The 25,069-nt window shown below is 41.3% G+C and overlaps 1 protein-coding gene across 3 annotated transcripts in view; it reads left to right on the top strand.

Moving 5' to 3' along the window:
• LOC124551287 (protein MTO1 homolog, mitochondrial) overlaps nt 1-25,069 on the top strand; it is a 90,060-nt gene that overhangs the window by 30,800 nt on the left and 34,191 nt on the right. For all 3 annotated transcript variants that reach the window (XM_047126310.1, XM_047126293.1, XM_047126304.1), the window contains 3 exons: nt 6,330-6,537; nt 6,619-6,795; nt 18,675-18,787. In XM_047126310.1, the coding sequence (XP_046982266.1) occupies nt 6,330-6,537; nt 6,619-6,795; nt 18,675-18,787 (498 nt within the window). The remainder of the gene's footprint in view (nt 1-6,329; nt 6,538-6,618; nt 6,796-18,674; nt 18,788-25,069) is intronic.

The following is a 25,069-nucleotide window of genomic DNA, read 5'->3' as shown; positions in this document are numbered from 1 at the left end:
TGAACTATCATGGACTGTCTCTTGCCAGGCATCTCACGGTTTCTTTTTGTCAATTATTTTGTGATGTACTGCAGCTCTCAGTGGACCTGTTTACTTGAACAACTTCAGCAGTGTCTCAACTGTCTTTACTTGTGGAGCGTCAACAGCAGCTTCTTTTCCACTGAAAAAACTGTGTCTGCACTTTAGGCAGCATAAGGAGTTTCTTCTACCCTCCTTACATCTCAGTCCTGTTGCTCTTCCGTTTGTCGAAACCAACAAATTCTTGGGGCTGACATTCCATAGGAAGCTGTTGATTCTCCCTCATATCTTATCTGCCCCATCTCTTAAATATCCTGTGTGTTTTAAATGGTACCTCACGGGAGCGTATCAGAATATCCCCCTCTGCTTATACCAATCCCTTGTCTAATCATAAATGGACTACGTGTGTCTCATATATTCATCTGCACGACCATCTATTTTACGCCGTCTCAACACAGTTCACCATTGAGGCATATGTTTGGCCACTGGAGCTTTCTACATTGCCCCAATTATGAGTCTTTATGCAGATCTGCCGAACTACCACTGCAGTATGAGTGATGTTCTCCTCAGCAGGTATGCATGCCGTCTGTCCTCTGTGCCTTACCATCCATCCTGTGTGTCCTTTTTTGCTGACCCCGTGACTGCCAGTAAGGGGTAAACACAACTGCTTTGTTGCCTCCCGGTGTCAGCTTTTGTATGCTGCTTTGGAAGCTTAACCTTACATTACCTGCCATGTTCCCGATTGGTGAGAGCCGTTCACCACCTTGGCTTTGTGCAGAGGTCTGCATTTATCTTGGACTTAGTTAACTTCCCAAGTACACTACTGTATCTTCGACCTGTTGCTGTAAGCTTCTCAAACTTAGTGCTCAATTTGGAGTCAACACCTTCATCTACAATGATGGCTCTAAGACTGACCATGGTGTCAGATGCGCCTTTGTCATTGGCAACAAACATTTGTGAAAAAGGCTTCTGGAACAGTGCTTGATTTTTACTGCAGAGCCTTCCACCCTCTGCAAGGCCACCCAGTACATCTGATGACACAGGCTTGCCAATTGTGTATTTTGTTCTGATTCACTTAGTGCCCTCCAGAGCCTCTGTGTTCTATACACATACCATCCCTTAGTGCAGTGAATCCATGAATGCCTCCACTTGCTCGCTGATGGTCGAGCCCAAGTGATTTTCATGTGGGTCTCTGGTCACATTGGAGTGTCAGGGAATGAAGCTACTGTGCCAAGGCTGCAGTCCCACTACCTAGGCCTTCCAACTATTCTGTCCCTTCAGATGATCTCTGTGTTTCTGCATGTAGGAACATTATATCACTTTGGCATGAACACTGGTCTTCTCTGTATAGGAAGTCACTCCGGGAAATTAAACATCTCACAATGGCTTGGACGACCTTCTCTTGCCTCTCTTATCCTCAGGAGACACTTTTAGTTAGGCTGCGTATTGGGCACTGTCATTTCAGTCTCTGTCATTTGTTAAATGGAGACACCACACCTTTCTGTGCTTATTGCATCCAGCCAGCCATTTTCTGATCCAGTGCCGATTTTATAGCTGATACAGCACAAGTCGTAGATCACATTTTACCTTTTATGCATCATAGTAATATGGTGAAGGAAATTTAATTTTCAACTGTTTGAGCAAGCTCTTCAACAGGGAAGGGATAGTTTTTAGCTGTCCCTCTGTTCCAGTCGATTAGTCTCTGAGTATTATTGAATTCAAATTCATTCAGTAATTTAGCATTTTAAGTTATGACATGGGTGCTTATGACTTGAGCTGTTTTGCACCCTAAAGAAACAAAAAACAACAGCAGCAGCAGCATACCACAACACACATTCAGTTTTCAGCACCAGTGACTGCAGTATTACATGCATCATTTACCAATCACCTGAAGTCCCATTCCCACTACAGGTTTGTTTACATGCTGTTCAGCCTGCCTGGAGAGGTTTGTACCTGCTGTTGCACTAGTGGTCTTTGTTCATACTGTGCTACTGTACTCGCGTCGAGACGTTTGTGCCTCCTGTTGTGTTTGTAGTCTTTGTTCATATTGCACTACTGTACAGTAGTGTTCATTCAGTACAGTACAGAATCCAAGCTGTACATACATTTCATTTTTAGTGTATTGCTGTTGACTGTGGCAAACTACACATATGCTGAATACGCTGATATGATGTTATTGTATGGTAAAGCTTGGTATGATGGGAGGGCTACTCATCAGTTGAATGCGGAGCATTTTCCACACCACCAGACACCTTTACTCCCTTTTTGCTATGGTGTAACAGCGGGCCTCGGAGACAAGTACATTCACCACTAGCAGGGTTGACTGTGCCGCTCCAGGGCAATGCTACTCACCCGAGTTTGAAGAGGCTGTACTCCATGGAGTGGAAAAGAACACTACAAGTGTCAAAACCATAGCAGATAGAATGAATGTGGATCACCGAACCATCTGGCATGTTCTGTGTGAGCAGCAGCTATCTTCTGCATGTGCTTCGTGCACCATTGTGTGGATGAGCCCAACTTACCACAGTAGATCCTTTTTCATGGATGAAGCCTAGTTCACAGGATCTTCTCAATACGTGCAACAGTGATGTGCGGGCTCATGAAAACCCACCTGTTGCATACCCCCATGGGTTTCAGGAATGATGCAGTTTGAAACATTTGGGGAGGTTTCCTGGATGGATATGTGATTGGGCCATATGTTCCTCCACCACATTTCATGGCTGCTGCATACTTCCAATTGTTTGATGGTATACCACAAAGATTCCTGGAAGACGTGCCACTTCTTGTGTGTAAAAACGTGGTTCCACCACGATTTTTCATGGGCAGTCTGAAATCGTCTGGACTGCTTATTTGGGCAATGGTGGATAGGTCCTGGTGGCCAGATTGCTTGGCCCACAAGTTCTCCGGACTTGAACCAATGAGACTACTATCTGTGGGATCACATGAAATCCTTGGCATGGTTTATGGCTGGGGGAGATGCTGGAGGACCAGAGATTGGTGATTGTATGTACCAGAATATGGCACGGAGGTACCGTATCTCTGTTTACGTCAGTGGTCATCACATTTAGTCATACTTGTAAGTGGACACAGACAAGAAGCAGCAGGAGTCAGAGAGCAATGTGTTTCATGGTATTTTGCAAGTAGCGGGAAAATGGTATGTTTCTAGACAGAGTTCATTTGCTTAATTTACCCGTTTGGTCCCCATTACAAGTCCTCAAAGTCTGCAAGGGGAATTTGACTGTATGTCTATGCCCTTGGCGGAATGTTAGTTGGTGGTACGTTATTATTTGTCGAGAGGTGCATGCCTCCACTGCCTCCAAGATGAGTAAGTAATAGTCAGGGTGGCTAATATAAATTGGCTGCTTGTGAAACAGAAAAGTGGAATGATTTCTAGGCACAGAGGTTGTGTTGAGATTGGCTGTTTGTTCATGTACAAAATTAGAGTAAAAAAAACTGCAGTTGGCATTAATGCCAAAGTTAATAGGGCAGGATTGTTTCGATGTGTTGGTAACCATCAGAGAGCAAGCACTATAAAATTACAGAGAGACAGAATGACTGGTGTTAGTCCATTGATGCTCATTATGTTCCTAGCATTCTCATGTTTGCTGTTATGATTCTTTAGGCTAGAAGGCATTCTTTAATCTGTAATCAATGTCTTAGCCGTTATTCGGATTGGTGCAGCATCAGGTGTGGGAGAAGTTTCTCTTGCCATCTACACACAGATAAGTCTGGAGGTTGGAGGGGGGGGGGGGGCAGCTTCAGTGTTCTGTGACATGGTTATCAATGTAACCTATTTTCTTGTACCTCTTTTTAAATTAACTTCCATATTTCAATCAAATTTGTGTCTGACATCTCTAATTCCAGAAAACCTATCATGGCTAAGGCGATGATGTCTTCACTGTTTAGTCCCTTATGCTCCCTCCCTCCTTCCTTCCCCGCATCCCTCCTCTCCCCCCCCCCCCCCCCCTGCCCCAACCAAAATGGCTGGTGACCTTTCTTATATTGGCTCCAGACAATTAGAAGCCCTTATGGTCAACACATACAAACTATTTTCAAACATGTTTTATTAAGTTTTTCTATTACCCTCGAAGTTCATCTGCATTAAATGCAGATACAATGTAACAAACAAAACCAAGGTGTTTCATATATTTTCCATTGTAGATATGAGATATTTGAAATCTTCCCCAAGGGCCACTACAAATATTTGATATGGAATCTCATACCATCACCCATCATTCAGTTTTCAATTTTTCAGAAACTTAATGAAGTCTAATTGAAGATGCATAATTGACGTATTCCTCAGAGTGTGAACATGGTTTCAGTAAATGCAGTTTCTACAAATTTTGTTGACACTGAATCAAAAGCTTTCTCAGAGTCATAAATCATAGATATATTGATGACTGAAATCGTAGCTCCATTCTGTAATTCTGTTCACAACTTGCAAGTGACCTGTTGTGCTATATCCACTTCTGAAGTCAGTTTACCCTTTTGTTTCACTAAAATTTCATGTTTCTCCATGTGGTTGGTGATATTTAGAGGACATCTTGCAATTCTGAAGAGGAGGCAGATAGGCCAATAGCTTTTTTATTTTTTTCCCTTCCTTTCTCTTGAAGTAGAACAGTAACAGCATCAGTGTAGTTTTTAAGAATCATCTTCTTCTACAGGTGTTCTGTAAGTAATGTTGCAAGTTCAATTTGTATTATTTTGCCTCCAACTTTAACTATTTGTATTGAATCACTATCATCTCCAGGTTCCTTTTGCTTCTTTATACCTCAAATGGCTTTTAAACAATCTGGCTGATGTTAAATTGAATATTTCATTATCTGCATTATTATCTCTCTTTGTTTGTAATTCATGTTTTGAGTTATATGGACATTTAAAGAAATTTTTAAGTACTTATACAGTTTACTCTCTGTTGTTTATTATTATGCCCTATATGATATTGACTGATTAAATACACACACACACACACACACACACACACACAATCTCTCTCTCTCTCTCTCTCTCTCTCTCTCTCTCTCTCTCTCTCCCCCCCTCTCCCCCTCCCCCTCCCCCATCCCTCCCTCTCTCGTCCCCTCTCCTCGTTCCACCCTCTCTCTCCCTTCCCCCCGTCCCTCCCTCTCCACCTTTCCCTGTCCCCCTCCCCTCTCTCCCCCCTCCCCCTATCCCTCCCTCTCTCACCCTTCTCCTCTCTCACCCTTCTCCTCTCTCCCCCCTCTCTCTATGGCTTTACGAAAGTTAGGATATTAGTTTCATTTATATGTCCTTTTTTTTTGTAGTGGTATCCCAGCATTTATCTTGTCATGCACATTCTTCCAGAGGTAACTGGATTTTTTATGCTTGTGGTAGTTGTGTATGTTGCACCTGCGGAATTTAGTGTTATTACATGCTCATGGATAAAATTATTCAGAAACATTTTTAATCTTATCGTAGAATGCCATGTCTGTTTTTAGGGTTCTGTATCTCAATCAGTAGAAACAGAATCCTTGTAGGATTGCTTTGTTGTCTGTCTATTAAAACTCCTTTTTCTCAGGAATGGGTAAACATATCAGGTTGAAAGTTATGTGATATACTGAGGTCTATGGTTCCTTGGCAGCATAAAACATTGAAGCTTCTAAGTCAGTGCAATCAGAAGGTATGGCCATTTATGTCATATTTTGATGCTCACAAACTCACTCATCAAAACCTGTAGGGTACTTCCCATTGACCTAGAATCATGAAATTTGGCAAGAAGTAAGGTTTCACAGTACAAGTACTAAAGAAAAAAATCTAATAATCATTAATTTGTCATTATATCACACAAAAAAATTTATTTTGTCATTTGTTGTCCAATTTCAACCTTGCAATTAAAAACAATCCGTAGTTCTGCTTTTAGGTTGACTGCGTTGCAATGGCAAAAGTCAAACACTGGGCAAGGACTGACTTTATTGCTCGGATGACACATTTTGAAATTATCCATCACAGCTATCCAGGAATTATTACGAATGTTCCAGTATTTTTTAACAGGCCTTGTAGCGTGATTGTTAGCAAAGAGAGACATTTTGACTAATATATATTGGTGACTGATATGCTGTTCGATCGTCGCTAAATTATGAGAGAGTTGGAGTGGGGTGATGGTGTTTGTTTAAGACTTTCTGCGTTCCATTTCATTTTTGCTGTGTTACAGTTTGTATTATTTGCCACTCGCTGCCACTCAAACTGAGTAATTATGTGTTAATCCCTCCTTCCTTCCAGGTTATGCTTTAATTTGTGGTAAAAGTTATTTTAAGACCTTATATAATTAAGGAATTTTAACTTCTTCTTTCTAGGTACTTAATAAAAGAAAAGGGCCAGCTGTTTGGGGACCAAGGGCACAAATAGACAGAGAACTGTACAAATATCATATACAGAAAGAGTTGTTTCACAATACACCAAACCTTGAAGTGATGGTGTCTTCAGTAGAAGATTTAATTATGGAGGATGTAAACAGTTTGGAATGTGGAAATGCTCAGAAATGTTGTACTGGAGTGATGCTAAGTATGATATTTGTTACCTTAATTTTAAATGATAAAAAGATCTATGAAAGATAGTATGCAAAAAAAATTGATGTTTTAATAGGCAATGGCACTGAAGTAAGAAGCAAGTCTGTGATACTAACAACAGGAACATTCTTGAAAGGACAGATAAATATAGGTTTAGAAGTGAGACCAGCTGGAAGAATTGGCGATGCTCCAGCTATTGGACTGGCGAAAACTTTGGAGAGGCTTGGATTTCGTATAGGACGCCTCAAGACAGGTTTGTATTTGTAGAACAAAAAAATACTGTAAACAGTTTTTGTGTTGATTTATGATAGTTAGCACATCTTGATTAGTATTCTCTTCTCAAGACTTAGAGAAATCTCTGATGTGACTTGGTCATCAAGATAAACCTATATTTGTTAGAAAAACCTTTGTTCCCTACGTGACAGGCTAGATTTTGGGCATTTGGTTTGAGTTGTTGGTCAAGAGGACCAAAATTCTTTCAGTGGATGCACAATAACTAGTTACAGTGGTACATCCAGGATTTTTGATTTCGTGGATTTTGGGGAGCATGTAGAATATGGGTGTGTAGGATGTCATAGGGGTGAGGAGGGAATGAATTCGCCGGTGAGATTCTGGCAATTGCCTAAAACTTTAAGCAGGGATTGGAGATTATGTTGGACTCCTGAGATGGGACCACTCTGACATAGTTTATAGGTTGAGAAGTCAGACAATTGGCAAAGGTCTTCCACCAGGTGGTCAATGCAATTCGCAATGATGGTGGTCAAGCCTTTGTCTGCAGGTAGGACAGTTAGGTCAGTAAATGTTTTGAGACTGTGTCTGGCTGTCCTATTTTCTGCTGGGATGTGGGGAAGAATGGGGAGGCCAATTTGGAGGGAAGGAATTCCTGGAAGATGGCCAGGGGATGGTTGGTAGGGAGGGGGTGGGGGTCCTGGTTGGATGATGGTACAAATAGGGAGAGGCAGGGTTCACTGATGGGATTAGATTGGAGTGACTGGTGGCAAGGAAGTTGCATTGCAGAGTTTGGGAGAAAGAGGATAAGTCTTGGATAAGTGCAGCACGGTTACATTTGGACGTATCTTTGCAACAACTGCTCGAAAATAACATGCTTCTGAAATAGTGTGAGCATCTCGGATTTATTTTATAAGCATAACACGATGTCATAGGAGCAACGATGTACATGACAAATCTACTACTACAAAATCGTCCATAAAATACTTGAAAATGGCATCAGGCCGAAATTGTACAATCGTACATGAAATAAAGAGAATGGCAGCTGAAAAAAAATTAATCGCAGCTGTGGACGCTATCGCATTGGAAATTGCAGTATTTTTTAGTATTTTTATGTGTATTGAAAATGATCAGAATTAATCATAGTGACTTTTTATTTCCTTCATCTGTATCTACATATGTATGACGCGAACCAGTGTACATTACATGGCAGAGTCACCAACCACTAACCGTGCATGACCCAACATACATGTGGCCCTAGGCCCTGCAGCTAAGGAAATGTGGTAGTCAGTTACTTTACAACACAGTGCAAGGGTTAGTTGTGAATAGAGGAAATGCATTGTGCCTGAGCACATTGCAGTTTTGCAAAGTATGTGCGAGCCAGCACAGTCAGATGAGTGCCAAGTGGCCATACATGTTGCACTAGCAGATATCATTAGGAGAGATAGTGTAAATAGTCTTCATGGGTTTGCCACCGGATCACACTGTGCAAATTCCACAATATTTCCTTGGAGCAAATGTCCGACATATTCAGGTGGTTCAATCTTTCTGGTAGCTAGGTATGACTGTCGTACCTAGCCACCAGCGAGGTTGAACCACCTGAAGATGTCGGACATTTGCTCCGAGGAAATATTGTGGAATTTGCACAACGTGATCCGGCGGCAAACCCGCGAAGACTATTTACAACATATCTGCCGGGAAAGCTTGAAGAGTCACAGGAGAGATAGTATTAATCGTGAAGTCTTGAGGTCCCAGGTGTTCTACCAGATATCAGTGCCATCCGTGCACAATATTTCGACAGTGTGACTTGCCTTCATCAGACTGCTCATTAAGTCATTAAGAGTCTTCATCTTCTTTAGATGTACCCAACATGACTTAATGAAAATGATGTTGTCTTTCTTCCATGAATTCCTATTTATATTCCCTGCCTGCCTTCTTGATTTGAACTACAAACATGGAATAGGACACCAGAATAGGTTGTGCTATCATTTTTTATACAACTTATTTTACAGATGCATTGCACTTTCCATCCAATCTAAGTCTTCCATTCTTCTTTTCAGTACTAAATTCATGTCGTCATCCTATCTCATATTGCTTCTTAGTGTTACCCTTAAATGCTTACACAATATGACGTGCTTTCTTTTTGATACATTCCTCCATCTCATCCTTGGAGAGATTCTCATTGGTTGAAGTCTTACCCACATTCTCTTTGCTTGTAAGACAAATCATGTGACATGTTGCTTCGAAGATTAACTGGGAAATGTTTCTTGGCAGACTCGTAGTTCTGTGACTTTTTCTTACTCCAAATAAATGGAGAAGAATGTAAGCTATGCAGATGAGTAAGAAAAACAGTCCTGTAATATTTGAATACAGTATTAGTAGTGTGTTGCTTCACACATTCCATTTGTTTAAATAACAGTCATAACATTGCAAAAATGACTATTGTGAAAATGATACATTGCTACTCAACATGTAATGGAGATGTTGAATCGTAGATGGGTAAATATAAAGACAGTCAAACAAGTAAGCCTTCAGCCAAAAGGATCTTCTTTTGAATTAGACAACACACACACACACACACACACACACGCACACGCACACACGCTCTACACACTACACAACTGACACACACATGGCCACTGTCTCTGGTTGCCGAGGCCAGACCATAACATTGCAAAGTGATATGAAATGGAATGAACTCATAAGGTCAGTTGTAGGTAGAGAAATGGTCGACTTCAATATATTGGGAAAATTCGAGGTAAGATCAGCTCATCTGTAAAGGAGAACGCATTCAGAACACATGTGCTGCCTGCTCTTGAGTACTGCTAGTGTGTTCATTATCCCCACTTGGTCCAATTAAAGGGAAACATCTAAACATTTCAGAGGCATATTGCTAGATTGTTACTGGTGAGTTCGGTTAACATGCAAGTGTTACAGAAAATGCTCCATGAATTCAAGTGGGAATTCCTGGAGGAAAGGTGACATTCTTTTCTTGAAATACTATTGAGGAAGTTTAGAAAACTGACAGTTGAGATTCACTGCAGGATAATTCTACTGCCATACTGCCACCAATGAATATCTTGTACAAGGACTATGAAGACACACTGAGAGAAATTAGGGCTCATACAAAGGAAGTCAGACAGAAGATTTTCCCTCACGCCATTTGCGAGTGGAACAAGAAAGGGAAGGATTATCAACAGTACACTGTGTCCTCTGCAGTGCATTTTATGATGACTTGTAGATTTTGTGTGCAGTGGTAGATTGAATCAAGAGTGATTCAGAGATATGACAACTGGACAGGAGAACATACACCAACAGCCAATACACTACCTCCAGCTGGCTCCTAACAATGTGTGGCAAAAATATCCACAAATGTAAAACAGGACAGGATAATAACTGTAAGTCCGTGTTGGTATAGTCACACAAAAACACTGCACCTTATGTTTCCACAGAAATGGATATACTTCATTGGCTTTAATTAAACTTGCCAAGTTCGTGACATTTATTAAACACCATCTCCTGTTAGCTAATGGCTCCATGCTGTGATATGTGGCCTCTAACAAGCATGTATTTGCACTCTTGACTATAACCCTCACCTAGAAAACTGGAAATGACTCAGTCGGAATCCCACCACTGCACTTGTGAATTATTGAGACCTTTCCATGTATGAAAAAAGTGCTTTGTTTATTACTGAGGGTTAACTACCTACTTAAGAAATACTAAACTCTAGCCCCACGCCAGAGAAGACATGACTAGCCTCCTACGCCCACAAGGGCTGTCAGCCAACTCTGCGATTTTACAATCTCTGACAAGGAATCCCTCGAGTGGGAGTCACAAGTTCAGTCTTTAGTAAGTCTCATTTGAATGTATTGTGTTAACAATTATGACAGGAAAAACATTCATTCCTCCTGCCCATCAAGAGGAATGAATGTCTGGGAGGTGCAGAGATCAACCTTTTATGGGATGTATGTACTACACTTTGCAAAATGGGTATAGTCGACACTCAAGAAATGTTGAAAGCAAACCATTAACTTGCACCATCACCACTGAATGAAAAAAAGTCAGGCCACAGTGATCACAAAGGTTCGCACCATCGAGATCGAAGATGAACCTTATGGGGCTACAAACTGCGCAGTAAATTGACCTAGGTAGCCACTCTTAAAGAATGCATATGGAATGAATTGGTGTAATGGGGTGATGAGAACTGATGGAGTGTGATCTTGAATATCCGAAGTTTTTCTTGCACTATATGGTCATATTGCTGCAGATTTATTCAGAATCTGTTCACAGTTGCTTTTTTACTTTGCTGATGATGATCTTCCATATACATAATTATGTTTACTATCCTGTTCTTGGACAATGATTGCCCTTCACTATGTTTCACTGGAGAATGGATTTGTGGCTCGCCGGCCGCGGTGGTCTCGCGGTTCTAGGTGCGCAGTCCGGAACCGTGCGACTGCTACGGTCGCAGGTTCGAATCCTGCCTCGGGCATGGATGTGTGTGATGTCCTTAGGTTAGTTAGGTTTAAGTAGTTCTAAGTTCTAGGGGACTGATGACCACAGCAGTTGAGTCCCATAGTGCTCAGAGCCATTTGAACCATTTGTGGCTCACTGTCTGACAAGGATGATGAACAACATGAATCAATGCCTGTTTCAATATCATTTTCACTTGTTAATCATATATTATCATCATTGTACTTCTTATGTACAATTCCACACAGTCGAGTGTGTACAACACGCGAACCACCATGCAGAAAGGCTAATATTTTATCTGCCCCTTGTTTCTTACTCTGTGAAATTCCTTTGGTTCCTTTCTGACGAAGTGTCAACTTCAGCAAGAATTGTGGTAAATATAATGCAATGTTTGTTTTGTTTGGCATTGCTATTGTCCTGCTCTGTATCAACACCACTAGCACTGTAGCACTGTAGCGAGTTATTCTTCAGCAAAGCAGTTGGAACTACACTCTGTAGCCTCATGCTGTACTTACCATTGGGTACCTCCAGTCCCACTCCCTGTTGCCATTAGCAGCCAATATTGTGATTACTTGGTTGACAATACACGGGGCATTGAATGCCGTAAACATCATTGGTTTTTTGTGATTTCACACTCAAGGGGTTCATTTTCAGTAGCTCTGCAAAATTGTTTTAATATTCAGGCCTATCAGCCAGTCAGTCATAAGGAGGAGAAAGGAAGTATTTCCAACAGTCATGTATGCTTCTACTAATAGCACTCCTATGGAAAGTTCACATATTTAATTTTAACAGGTACTGGAAAACACTTGCGGTCTTGGGAAAGTCACTGGTCCTTAAGACAGAGTACAAGGTCTATTCAGTAAGCCACGTTTTAAAATTAAGAAATGAAAGAAATCACCTTTGTTACTTGCATTTGAAACGCACATCGCTGAGTTATTTTTCAACATAATCTCCATATAAATTAATACACAAATCACAAAGTTACACCAGCTTGTTAATTCCATCATTACAGAATGTTGCTGCCTGAGGCTTGAACCACGCACACACACACACACACACACACACACACACACACACACTTGCATGCAGTTCCTCGTCATTGTCGAAGCACTGTGTTGCAAGCCAGGTCTTCGTGTGTGGAAACAAGTGAAAATCGCTTGGAGCATTGTCTGGACTGTACAATGGATGGCCAAAATGCTCCCATCCGAAGCTATCTGAGATCCGTCGAATTTTAATGGCCCTGTGGGGTTGTACGTTGTTGTAAATGAAAGCACCCTTAGAATTTCTTAGACTCTTATTTTGCATCAGTCTTCTTAATTTCTTTAATGTTGTTGAATATCTCTAACTATTTATTGTTTCATCACATTAGAGGAAATTCACCAGAAGCCTGTCTTTCCCAAAGAACAATAACTACTTGCCACTTCTTCGTGACCATTAGTGTAGCCATTGATAACCAAGATGCACCATTGTCCCACTCCAGTTTCACTATTTATGTCAATTCCTTATGCCACTCAAAGTCCCTGATAAATTCCAATTGGTCTCTTGCCTTACCTAATCACTGATTGTACTTCACAACTTGCAGGATTTTGTGTTGCAGCACACATTTTAAATGGGACAGAGCGAGGTGAGGCAGTGGTTAACACACTGGACTCACCTTCACGAGGACGATGGTTCAAACCAGCATACGGCCATCCTGATTTAGATTTTCCATGATTTTCCTAAATTGCTTCAGGAAAATGCTGGGATGGTTTCTTTGAAACGGCACGTCCGATTTCCTTTCCCATCCTTCCCTAATGCAAGCTTGTGCTCTGTCTCTAATGACCTCTTTATCGACAGGACATTAAACATTAAGCTCCTCCTCCTCCTTCACATTTTAAATATTCAAACAGAACATGCAACCCAAACAATCACAACCTGATGCGGAATGATTTATTAGAGGCTCTGACATCAAGATGGAGGCACTAGTGCCACTTACTATCTGAAGTTACAATCTGTATAGCCCTCATATTAAAGTTCCATCACAAACCACTTAGATGGGTTACAGAAAGACAGATCCATTATTGCCAGGCTGGACGAGGCTCCCTTCCGCCTGGCACCAGACACCAGCTCTGGCATCCTCAAGAGTCAAGAGAATAATCCACACTCAAGCACCTGGTGCTTCTATTTCACATTTAAATTTTTATGTATTAGTAAGCTCTTGCAGGCAACAGTAAATTTCTCAGATTGAAGGAATGTCAGAACATATCAGTTACAATTGCAGCATTCCTAGCAAATTCCTGTTAAGTCTCTACTGTTCAAACCAAACTTTTGGTTGAGTACATTTTTACTTGAGACTAGAGCTAGTTCTGATAATTTTCACAAGGTACGGTGTCCATAATTGTACCATATACATATACTGCCTGATAAATAAAAAGTGAGACTCGTTCTTTGATTTAAAGCAATAACAACTTTTTCTCATCTGCTGGCCTGCTAAGCCTAACACATCTGAGGATTTTCTTTCAGGGTTTACTCCCTCAGCCTTTTAAGATCCCTCTTCACCACAAGGCAGTGGTTCCACTCCTCATTTGCCCTTAGGAGGGAAAGGGTGCCTCCTCCGCCAGCTGGGCCATACCAGAGATGTTCTTCTCCGCCATAGCTGTCATTAAGGACTTCACCTATCCCTGGCAAGGTTAGGTAATGGTAAGGAAAAAGGAGAGGTTTAGGATAGGATAGGATAGGATAGGATAGGATAGGATAGGATAGGAGACAGGCTAATGATAGGTCGTTGTGGGACACACTTAATCTGGCTCCTCCCCTTTGGCTTGTCTGGCATGGGTGACCCTGCTGGTAGCTACGTTACTGCCGGCATAGCCCTCTGGATCCAGAGCACACAAACCTCCTCACCCGCACGGATAGTGCTACGTTTAAGGTGGTGTCCCCATTGTTCAAGAAAGGTAGTAAAAAGAAATGCACCAACTACCGAGGGATCACACTGTTATCACACTGCCTTAAGATAATGGAAAAGGTCATAGAAAAAAGACTGCGGAAAATTCTAGAACACCAATTAGAGGAACAACAGCATGGGTTCAGAAGTAATAGGGGAACAGTAGATCTCATTTTCTCTCTCTGTCAGTTAATGGAGAAGTTTTGGGAAAAAGGAAAGGACTTGATAGTAGTATTCGTGGATTTGGAAAAAGCATATGACAGTGTACCAAGGGATAAAATATGGGAATGTTTGAGAAAACATAATGTTTCTGATTCATTAATTAAAAAGGTCCAGATGCTGTACGATGGTTGTGAGAGCTGTGTGCAAGTAGGAGGTGGAAGATCAAAATGGTTGAAGGCAAAGAGAGGTTTTCAGCAAGGCAGTTCACTCCCCCCTTTACTCTTCATTACACTTATGGACACAATCATGAAAGAAATCAAGGAAGAAGAAAATGAAGATCTCAATGCATTTGTTTTTGATGATGACATTGCCATTTGGGGAGAGGTGGAAATGGAGGTTCAGAGGAGACTAGATTACTGGAACACAAAATTTAAAAAATTCAAGTTAACTATGAGTAGGAACAAGAAAGTGGCAATGAAGATGAGCAGAACACCCACACCATGTCACATCATACTGGAGGGGGAGAAGATTTAATGTGTGAAAAGCTTCAGTTATCTGGGTAGATGGAAGTTCCAAACTAGAAGTCTTAAACAGAATAACAAAAGGAACTAGCTTCTTCCACCAAGTACGAAATATAATCTGAGCCAAACAGACCATGTATAAAACTTATCTCCTGCCAATCATGATGTATAGTCTAGAGGCCTGTGTCATAAATAGGAGAGAAGGGAGTCAAATACAAGAATGTGAAATGAAGTCCCTTAGGTCAGCTCTACAAAAGACTAGGAGAGTCAGAGTCAGGAATGATTATGTAAGGGGATACCTGCAGGTGACATTGACTACAGATGACAGGATGAGTGCTTTGAGATTGAAGTGGTTCGGTCATGTGAAGCGAATGCACCCAACTCGAACTCCACACCACATTTGGAGATGGAGGTACCAGGAATAAGACCAGTTGGACGACCTAGAAAGAGATGGACACATCAGCTTAAGGAAGATCTCAAGAGGAGAGGAGTAACAAGGGATGTAGAAGAGATGGAAAAGTTATACCAGGACAGAAACCAATGGAAGCTCACTGGAAGGAAATCCTGGTGGTGGTGGTGATGAAATAAAAAGTGAAGCACTCACAAAACATGCCAGATATCAATGTAACTTCATACTCACGCACGCTGTCAGTGGGTATGTAAATGATTAGAATTGCAGTTCTCTCATTTACATCTGCACCTACTGTCTGGAACAGGTAATGGACTCCTTGTAACTTTTCATGGCATTCCACACCTCTGATCAGAGAGTAGCAGCAGCGAAAGTAGGGAATTACCATCCCATGTGTAGGCTTCCGTTAACGCCGCAACACAAGTGACTGCGTTGGGGTCGGTGCTGTGACCAGGAAGCATGGACTGCAGATGCATTGTGTTTGGTGGTGAATTGCGGTTCTGCATTACACCAGATGACCATCATAAGTGAGCATGGCAGTGACCTGGGTAGAGGTCCCATTCTTCCAATGTTTTGGAGAGAGAGACAGCGATGTTACTCCTGCTAAATTGGTGTGGGAGCAATTGGGTTGAGTTCTGCTCACAACTGGTAGTCATTGAGAGAACTCTGATGGCACAGTGATACATCACGGACATCCCACTTCCTCATGCATTATCTTTCATGTGACAGTATCATGGTGTCCTTTTCAACAGTACAATGCTTTTCCACATGTGGCACGTCTGAATCGACTGTCTGTGTGTTGTTGAGATACCAACATCACCAGCAAGATCACCGTATCTGTCCCCAACAGAACATGTGTGGAACCAGCTCTGTCCCATTGTCAGTATCCAGAATATCAGTTAGAACAGTCGTGCAACAGCTTACATTGCTGCCGAACCAAATCAGAGCATGCGTCCATCCCAGAGATGGGTGCAATGTGATACTGATAAGTGGGCTCATACAGCCAAATTCTTTGCAAAATTTGACTTGATTTTGTAACCACTGAAAATAAAATAACATGACCTTCTCAACCTGTAAAGTTTCATGTGGTTTCCTGCTACCCTTGTGAGTGCTTAACGTTTTTGTCAGAAAGTGTGAATGGATTTGTGTGTGTATACTTACATTTATCAGTTACATTTACACCTTCGTACATACTCCACAAGCCACCGTAGGATGTGTGGTGGAGGGTGCGATGTACCACCATTGTCGTTTCCCTTTCTGTTCCGCTTACAAATACACTTGTGCTCATAAATTAAGGATAATGCAGATACATAGTGAAACAACACTCTGGTGGGTGGTTTTCAGGTTTAAATCACCTCGGAGTATGACCATGCGGTGCATTTGACCTGCATTCACCACACGGTGGCGCTGGCAGCAGTCCACATATGCAGAGATGTGTTGGTGCATGTCAGAGTACAGTGCTGCGAGTAAGTGTGCAGATGTTTTCAGATGTGCTAATGGTGACTGTGTGTTGAAAATGGCTCAAAGAACACATTTATGACAGTATGAGGGGTAGAATACTAGGGCAAATGGGGGCTGGTCAAACACAGCAGGTCGTAGCACAGGCCCCTCGTGTGCCACAAAGTGTGATCGCAAGATTATGGCAACAATTCCAGCAGACAGGAAACGTGTCCAGGCACTGCAGTACGGGACGTCCACAGTGTACAACACCACAAGAAGACCAATATATCACCAGACGGCCATGTAGTACTGCAGGTAGCCTTGCTCAGGACTTTACCGCAGCCACTGGAACAGTTGTCTCCAGACATACAGTTTGCATATGACTGAACGGACATGGTTTATTTGCCCAGAGACCTGCAAGGTGCATTCCACTGACTCCTGGTCACAGGAGAGCCCGTAAAGCCTGGTGTCAAGAACACAGTACATTGTCATTGGATCATTGGAACAGTGGTCCCAGGTTATGTTCATAGACGAGTCCAGGTATAGTCTTAACAGTGATTCTCACTGGGTTTTCATCTGGCATGAACCAGGAACCTGATATACCAACCCCTTAATGTCCTAGAAAGGGACCTGTATGGAGGTCGTAGTTTGATGGTGTGGGTGGGATTATGATTGGTGCATGTACACCCCTGCATGTCTTTGACAGAGGAACTCTAAAAGGTCAGGTGTATCTGGACGTCATTTTGTACCAGTATGCCCACCTTTTCAGGGGTGCAGTGGGTCCCATCTTCATCCTGATGGATGACAACAAACGGCCCCACCGAGCTCCCATTGTGGAGGAGTACCTTGAAACAGAAGATATCAGGCGAATGGAGTGGCCTGCTTGTTCTCCAGACCTAAACCCCATCGAGCACATTTAGGATGCTCTCGGTTGACGTATCGCTGCACGTCTTCAAACCCCTAGGACACTTCAGGAGCTCTGACAGGCACTGGTGCAAGAATGGGAGGCTATACCCCAGCATCTGCTCAACCATCTGATCCAGAGTAGGCCAACCCATTGTGTGTCCTGTGTATGTGTGCGTGGTGATAATATCCCATATTGATGTCGGGGTACATGCACAGGAAACTGTGGCGTTTTGTAGCACATGTGTTTTGGGATGGTTTTCTCAACTTATCACCAATACTGTGGACTTACAGATCTGTGTCATGTATGTTCCCTGTGTGCCTATGCTATTAACGCCAGTTTTGTGCAGTGCCATGTTGTGTGGCATCACATTCTGCAATTATCCTTAATTTATGAGCATGAGTGTAGAGTGAGGGAGAAATGACTGTGTGTATGCCTCCGTATAAGGCTTAACTTGTCTTTATCTTCATGGTCCTTACATTGTTGGCACTAGGACCATTTGGCAGTCAGCTTCAAAGGCCAGTTCTCTAAATACCTAGATATTTAATTGGCCTTACTGTGTCAAGTAGCACACTACTGATGCTTTATTAGAACATTATGGGATTGTTTTTCGTACTCTCTTTTGCATTAACTTACATTTTTCTACATTTAGAGCTAACTGCAATCCATCACACCAACTAGAAATTTTGAGTCAAATTCCTGTGTAGTGGTTGTGATGGTTTTCTTCACCATTACTGTTAGCACGTGAGCATTGGTCAACAATGCAAAGCAAGAACAAGATGTTATAGTATCTTTAAAGAAGCAAAACTTCTGTTGTTGAAGGCAGTTGCACTAAAATATTAAATGTAGAATTTCTGTGGCATATTACATTGCTTTAAATTATTGAAAGCTCTGTAAGTATGATATAGTAGACAATCAATACTTTGTTGTGTACCGAAATTAAATTTCTCGTTAGACAGGATTACTGAAATCTTACATTGTATTAAAAGTGAATTGCAGTTTTGTTTTTAAAGGCTGTTTCATTTCATTCTTGAGTCAGCAGATACTTCAGGTTTTCTTCTGATGTACTTAGGAACACCACCTCGTCTTGATGGAAGGACCATTGATTTCTCTGTCTGTGTGAAGCAACCTGGTGACAATCCACCAATGCCATTTTCTTTTATGAATGAATCAGTGTGGATAAAGGTAATTATCACATTATTTTGTATTTGGTGTAAGTAAAAAATGTTTATTATAATAAAAAATTTCCTTTAACTTCAAAAGTGCATAAGTAATACTTGAATCGAGAGTAGCTGTTACATAATATGTAGCTGTATTGACAAAAGAAGTGATCTGAGAATATTTTAGATTCACTACTCATAACAGTTAGAGAGAGATGTGATACACTAGAAGCACACAGAATAGAATTGTGGAGAGAAGTTGAGGTGCAGCACTAGAACGTCACAGCTCTCTCTCTCTCTCTCTCTCTCTCTCTCTCTCTCTCTCTCTCTCTCTCTCTCTCTCTCTAACTCGCCTTCATAAGTGAAGCATCCATGTTCCAATAATTACACACTCTAGTCACATTAGTGTGACCACCTGTCAAAAGCCTGAATAACCAACTTTTGCAACCCAGACGTGCAGAAAGAGAGTCAGTGGGCAGTGGGGTTCTGGAAGGTACCAACTGGATATGGTCCTATGGATTCTTGGTTGGGTTTAAATCCAGGGAGTTTGAAGGCCAGGGGAACATGGTAAACTCTTCCTGGTGCTCATTGAACCATGCACGTACTCTGCGAGCCGTGTGACAGATTGCTTTGTGCTGCTGTTAAATGCCATTGTGTCGAGGAAAAAACAAACTACATTTAGAGGTGGAAAGGATTGCGAAGAGTAGATGCATACTTGTGTTGACCCATTCTGCCTTCCAGAATGATGAGATTGCCCAGGGAATGCCACAGAAACATTCCCCAGATGATAATGCTCCCTCCTGCAACCCAGATTCTTACGATGATTGTTGCAGGGCCATACACACCAGCAGCTATGTCTGATGCTATGTAAAATGACTCATCTGAAAAGGGCATCTGTTGCCACTCTGTGGACATCCAGTGGTAGAATTGGAGTACAAATGCCATCCTTAATCACTGATGAACAGCAGTCAGCATGGGTGCAGGAACCAGGAACCTGCTGCGGAGGCCCATACAGAGCAACATCTCTCTTTCATTATTCTGGCCCTGTCCTCTCCAGTCTTCTGAACACTTTCTTTTACTCATGTTATCCACTTGTCCCACGGCCTTCCCCTTGGTCTCTTGTTCACAGTTTTCATCTCTTGCATCTGCCTACTTCCTCACTACGGATGGACCGCACTTATCTCAGGGTCTAAGTGATCTGCCCTTCCTTTTCCACTTTCCCCAGCCTATGCCTCTGCAGCCCGAAGAACTTGTAGTGCAAAAAGCTAGGATAGTATCATCACTTTTACTTTGTGTGTGTGTGTGTGTGTGTGTGTGTGTGTGTGTGTGTTGGTATTATTAAACATTTCACCTTTTGAAGGTAATCACAGGTAATCAATTCTGTTGCATAATTTATTTCTGTGTATCCCCCCCTCCCCCTACAATTCTTACATAGTATGTTTGGTATATCTCCTTCTTACTTTACTGGAAGACCTCTTTGTTCCATGCTGTTCTTCTCACACTACTCATAAAGCTGCCAACTAGTCTTGCATGTTCATGTACTTCTTTGTCACTTCTTCCATTTTTTTTAATATTATACTCGCACCAGTAATTGAAACTTTGCATGTTTACCAACTGCTCCCCTGCCTGTATCCAGTTCACACTTCTTTGGATTAAATTTTAGCCTATACTGTTGCACAGATTCTTCCCAAATGTCTAATTGCTTCTGTATTTCCTCTTTGTTGTCCCCCCACACCATCAAATCGTCAGCAAGTGATATTGTTGTCATTCTGTCTCCTATTTTTCTTTCCACTTGGGTAATTATGAACATAGCCATAGAGTTTTAATTATAACCTAAAAAAATGAGGTTAAGTTATTAATTTTTGGTGTTGTCTCTTCAACTCTGTGTCTTGTACTTCAGTACTTTTATTCATATTTATGGGTTTTCTGCTTCTTTTCTTGCCTTCATTTTTTGATGTCCTTTGCTAACAGCCAGTGGACTCTTTCCTTACTAATTGGTTTGTTGAACAGTGTCTATCAAAGAAGAATGAAACCAAATGACTGGCTCAAATTAATGTTTGTATCATGGCCCTAAAAGTCCATTGCATAGTGTTGCAATGATTGCAGAATAGTCAGTTCAGTGAATCATGCCCTCAAGCTATTCCTTAAAATACTGCATTTCAGAATATACAGTAAATGTAAGGGGTGGATTGAAGACTTTTGGTTTGGACTGAGGAGTGGTTTCAGCATGCTGAAGACATTATTCAGTCTTTAGGTATTGATCCAACAGTTTTGTGATGTTTATACTTGTTTTATTGATTCTGAAAAAGTTTTTGACATTGAAAAATTGATACATGTCTTAGGTGAGAAGGACTGTATGTATGTGCCATCCAACTGATTGTACGTCTGTTCTGGAACCAAAGAGATAATGTGTGTGTTGTTGGTCAAGCTGTCAGAAGCAGTGTAGATTATGAAAGGAGTTTGCGAGTTCGCCATTACTTTTCAACATCTCTTCTGAAAAGATTTTTTTGAGTTGCTGTTCATAGAAAGTTTTAAGGATTGGTGGTTAATCTGAGTTATCATTGATAACATCAGATGTGCTGATGACATTGTCTTATTTGCAAGTAGGTTGGAAGATCAGCAAGAACTACGAAACACTATTACTGAAGTGAACAATGCCATGGAATTATGTTTAAACATCAAGAACACGAAATGGATAATTATAAGCAGAAACTGAAATCGAATTTGAGGCACTCTTGCACTCAGTAATGATAAGATAGAAAGGATTCCATCATATAAATATATGGAGCCTCAAATCAACAATAATTGGGACTTATCTCAAAAAAAATTTCTGTGGAATTGAACAGGGCTGAAATTCTTCCCAGAAAATTAAGGAAGTTCTGGCTAGCTGTGACATAAGTATTATACTTCTCACTCAACTTCTTCAGTGCTACTTGTTCAGTATCCTACTCTATGGAGTGGAGTCATGGGCACTTACTGCATAATTAGAAAAGAAACTGGAGGAATTTGAAATGTGAGCATATCAAAGAATGTTGTGATACCGCGGAGAAATTAAGTCACAGATGTGGCAGTACTGCAGCATGTAAACAAAGATTTAGTAAACCTCATTACCATCAAGAGAATAAGCCTCAAATACTTGGGCAATATAATGCCCAACAACAATTAATAGAAGCTGTTGCAACTAATATTTCAAGGAAAGATTGATGGCAGACATGGCCCAGGACATAGGAGATCGTGCTGGTTAAAGAAATTAAGCTAGTGGTTTGGATTGAGCACAGAATTGCTATTCAGTAAAGCCATGGACAAACAACGGATGACACTGTAGTTCTTCATGCTTTCTTGGAGTGCCCAGCAAGAGACAGGAGTGGAAACCTAAGAAACAGCAATGAGACAGAACACCAGACATTACAGACCAGTTTTGAAAAACCTTAGATGATGAGCTTGGCCCTAGAGGATGGCTGCATCGAGCCAGGCTGGTGTTCCCACCAGCAATCAGAGGGGACCATGGCAGGTGTGGACCGCGAATGAAACACTCAATGTAACATGGACCAATTACGAAGTGCTCAGCAAGAAACAGAAGTGGAGACCCTGGAAACAGCTACAATACAGAGCACCAGTCACTATAGATGATGACCGCGACCCCAGAGAGTGGTCGAGCCGGGCGCAGACAGCATTTGGAACACCAGCTACTAGAGAGGACCATGGGAGCTGCGTCTGGCGGGTGCAGACTGCAGAGGGAACACGTGATGCGGTGCGGACCGACTAGGGAGTGCCCAACACCTTACAGGCATAAATACTGAACCTGATCTGTCCAAGGACCTTTCTCGGGTAGCACCTGAAGGAAACGGCGAGTTACACCGTCGAAATATCGTGCGAGAACGATGCGAACATCCAGCAGAAGTCCCATTTTTTCAAAATGTCAACAGATGATGCTATTGATCACCATTGTTCTTGAAGGATAAGGCATTTAAGGGAGAAGAAAATAGTCACTGTCACCTATCATGGTATCAGCTTGATATATGATGGTTTCTCTACTAACATACAGTCAGTTGCTGACATTTTAGACCAATCACTGATATACCATGTCACCTGATAATTTCTCTCTTATCAAATTAAGAATTTCCGACCTTCAATCCTTTCTTTTTGCAAGAGTCCATTTTGTATCTCCTTCCCAGCCATTTATTCCAAGTACCGTACATTTTCTTATCCATGTCTCTCTACACCAACATGTGATTTCATGCCTTCTATTGCAACAGTGTTTTGCTCAGTCATCCGCTTCTGCAATAATCTTCAAACTCCTCTTTTTCCTCTTATGTACTCTAGATCAGGAAAAGGGGGTGGAGGATGCTATAGCAAGAACAAACATGATTTATGGAATGTGGTATTTTATGGAGGAGCACATAAGATACAGGTTGTACATAGCACTGAGCGCGTTGACTGGACAACAGTAATACAAAGTACATAATAGGCCAAGTAGTCTTTTGCGATTGCTTAAATAATGCTGTTTTTTTGGCAGCTCACCAGAGGGCGCCAATGGGCCGATCCAAGTGAGCTTTATAAATGGACCTGTGAACTGTGTGGACATGCAATCTCTGAAATTTTGCACATCATGAGGGAGGTGGTGGTATACTTGTAATATCCTCTGTTTTCCTCTTCGGTGGTAATTTGGTCTTCACCATTCTCTCATTTATTCCAGTTGCTTCCTTTTTCAGTCCATCTCTCGTAGCTATATATCAGTGGATCAGAATGTACTCCAAAGGAACCACAGGATGTAAATAGGAATTAATCATATGTTGTTGTTCCTGTTGTGGTCATCAGTCTAAGGCTGCTTTGATGCGGCTTTCCACACTACTCTATCCTGTACAAGCCTCTTCATCTCCAAATAACTATTGCCTGCCACAGCCATTTGAATCTACCTACTGTATTCATCTCTTGGTCTCCCTGTAAATTTTTTACCTCCCACACTTCCATCCTACACTAAACTGATGAATCCTTGATGTCTCAGAATGTGTCCTATCAAGTGATCCCTTTGTTTAGTCAAGTAATGCGCATTACTTTCCTCACCAGTTCTTAGTTAGGTTATTAGTTAGGTGATCTACTCACATAATGTTCTGTATTCTTCTTAACATCAAATTTCAAAAGCTTCTATTCTCTTCTTATCTGAACTGTTAATCATGCACTTTTCATTCCCTTACAAGGCTACATTCAAGCCAAATGTCTTCAGAAATACTTTGTTACAGTTAAATATGTGTTCAGTCTTAAGACATTTATGGTTTTGACAATTGCTTTTCCTCCCGCTGCCAGTCTTTCTACTTGGTACATCATCAGTTATTTTACTGTCCAAATGCAGAAATTCATCTACTACTTTTAGTGTCTGACTTCTTAATCTTTTTCACTCAGCATTGCCTGATTTAATTTGAATATATCCTGTTACTCCTGTTTTGCTTTTGTTAGTGTTCAGCTTACATCATCCTTTGAAGACACAGTCCATTCCATTCAACTGCTCTTCCGAATCATTTCCTGTCTCCAACAGAATCACAATGTCATTGGCAAAAACCTTAAAGCTTTTATTTCTTCTTCTTGAATATTAATTCCTTCCCAGGCTTTACTGCTTGCTCAGTTTACATGTTGAATAATGTCTGGGATAGACAACTACTCTTTCTCACCTTTTCTCAACCTCTGCTTCCCTTTCATGCATCTGGTTTCTGTACAAATTTTGTATAACCTTTTGCTCTCTGCACTTAATCCTTTCTACCTTCCAAATTTCAAAGTGTGTATTCCAGTCACATTTGACAAAAGCTTTCTTAAAGCTTACAGAAGGTATAAATGTGGGTTTTCACTAATTTGACCTATTTTCTAAGATAAGTAATAAGGTCAGTATTGCCTTACGTGTCCCAACATTTCTCCAGAATTCGAACTGGTCGTACATGAGTTTGGTTTCACTCAGTTTTCTCATTTTTCTGTAAATAATTTGTGTTAGTGTTTCACAACCATGACTTATTAAACTGATTGTTTGGTAATATTCACACCTGTCAACACCTGCTTTCTTTGGTACTGAAATTATTACATTCCTCTTGAATTCTGTGGGTATTTCCCATGTCACATATATCTTGCACACCAGGTTGAATAGTTTTGTCATAACTGGATTTCCCAAAGATATCAACAGTTCTGAGAGATTATCATCTACTCAGGAGACCTTGTTTCAGCTCATATATTACAGTGCTCTGCTGCCAATTTCTTCTCACGTTATCATATCGCCCATCTCATCTTCACCTACTTCCTCTTCCATATAGGACGACGGTTCAAT

Source organism: Schistocerca americana, chromosome 1 (assembly GCF_021461395.2).
Source record: "Schistocerca americana isolate TAMUIC-IGC-003095 chromosome 1, iqSchAmer2.1, whole genome shotgun sequence".
Taxonomy (NCBI): domain Eukaryota; kingdom Metazoa; phylum Arthropoda; class Insecta; order Orthoptera; family Acrididae; genus Schistocerca; species Schistocerca americana.
Note: the sequence above shows the minus strand (reverse complement) of the source record. Positions and strands in the feature narration are given on the sequence as shown.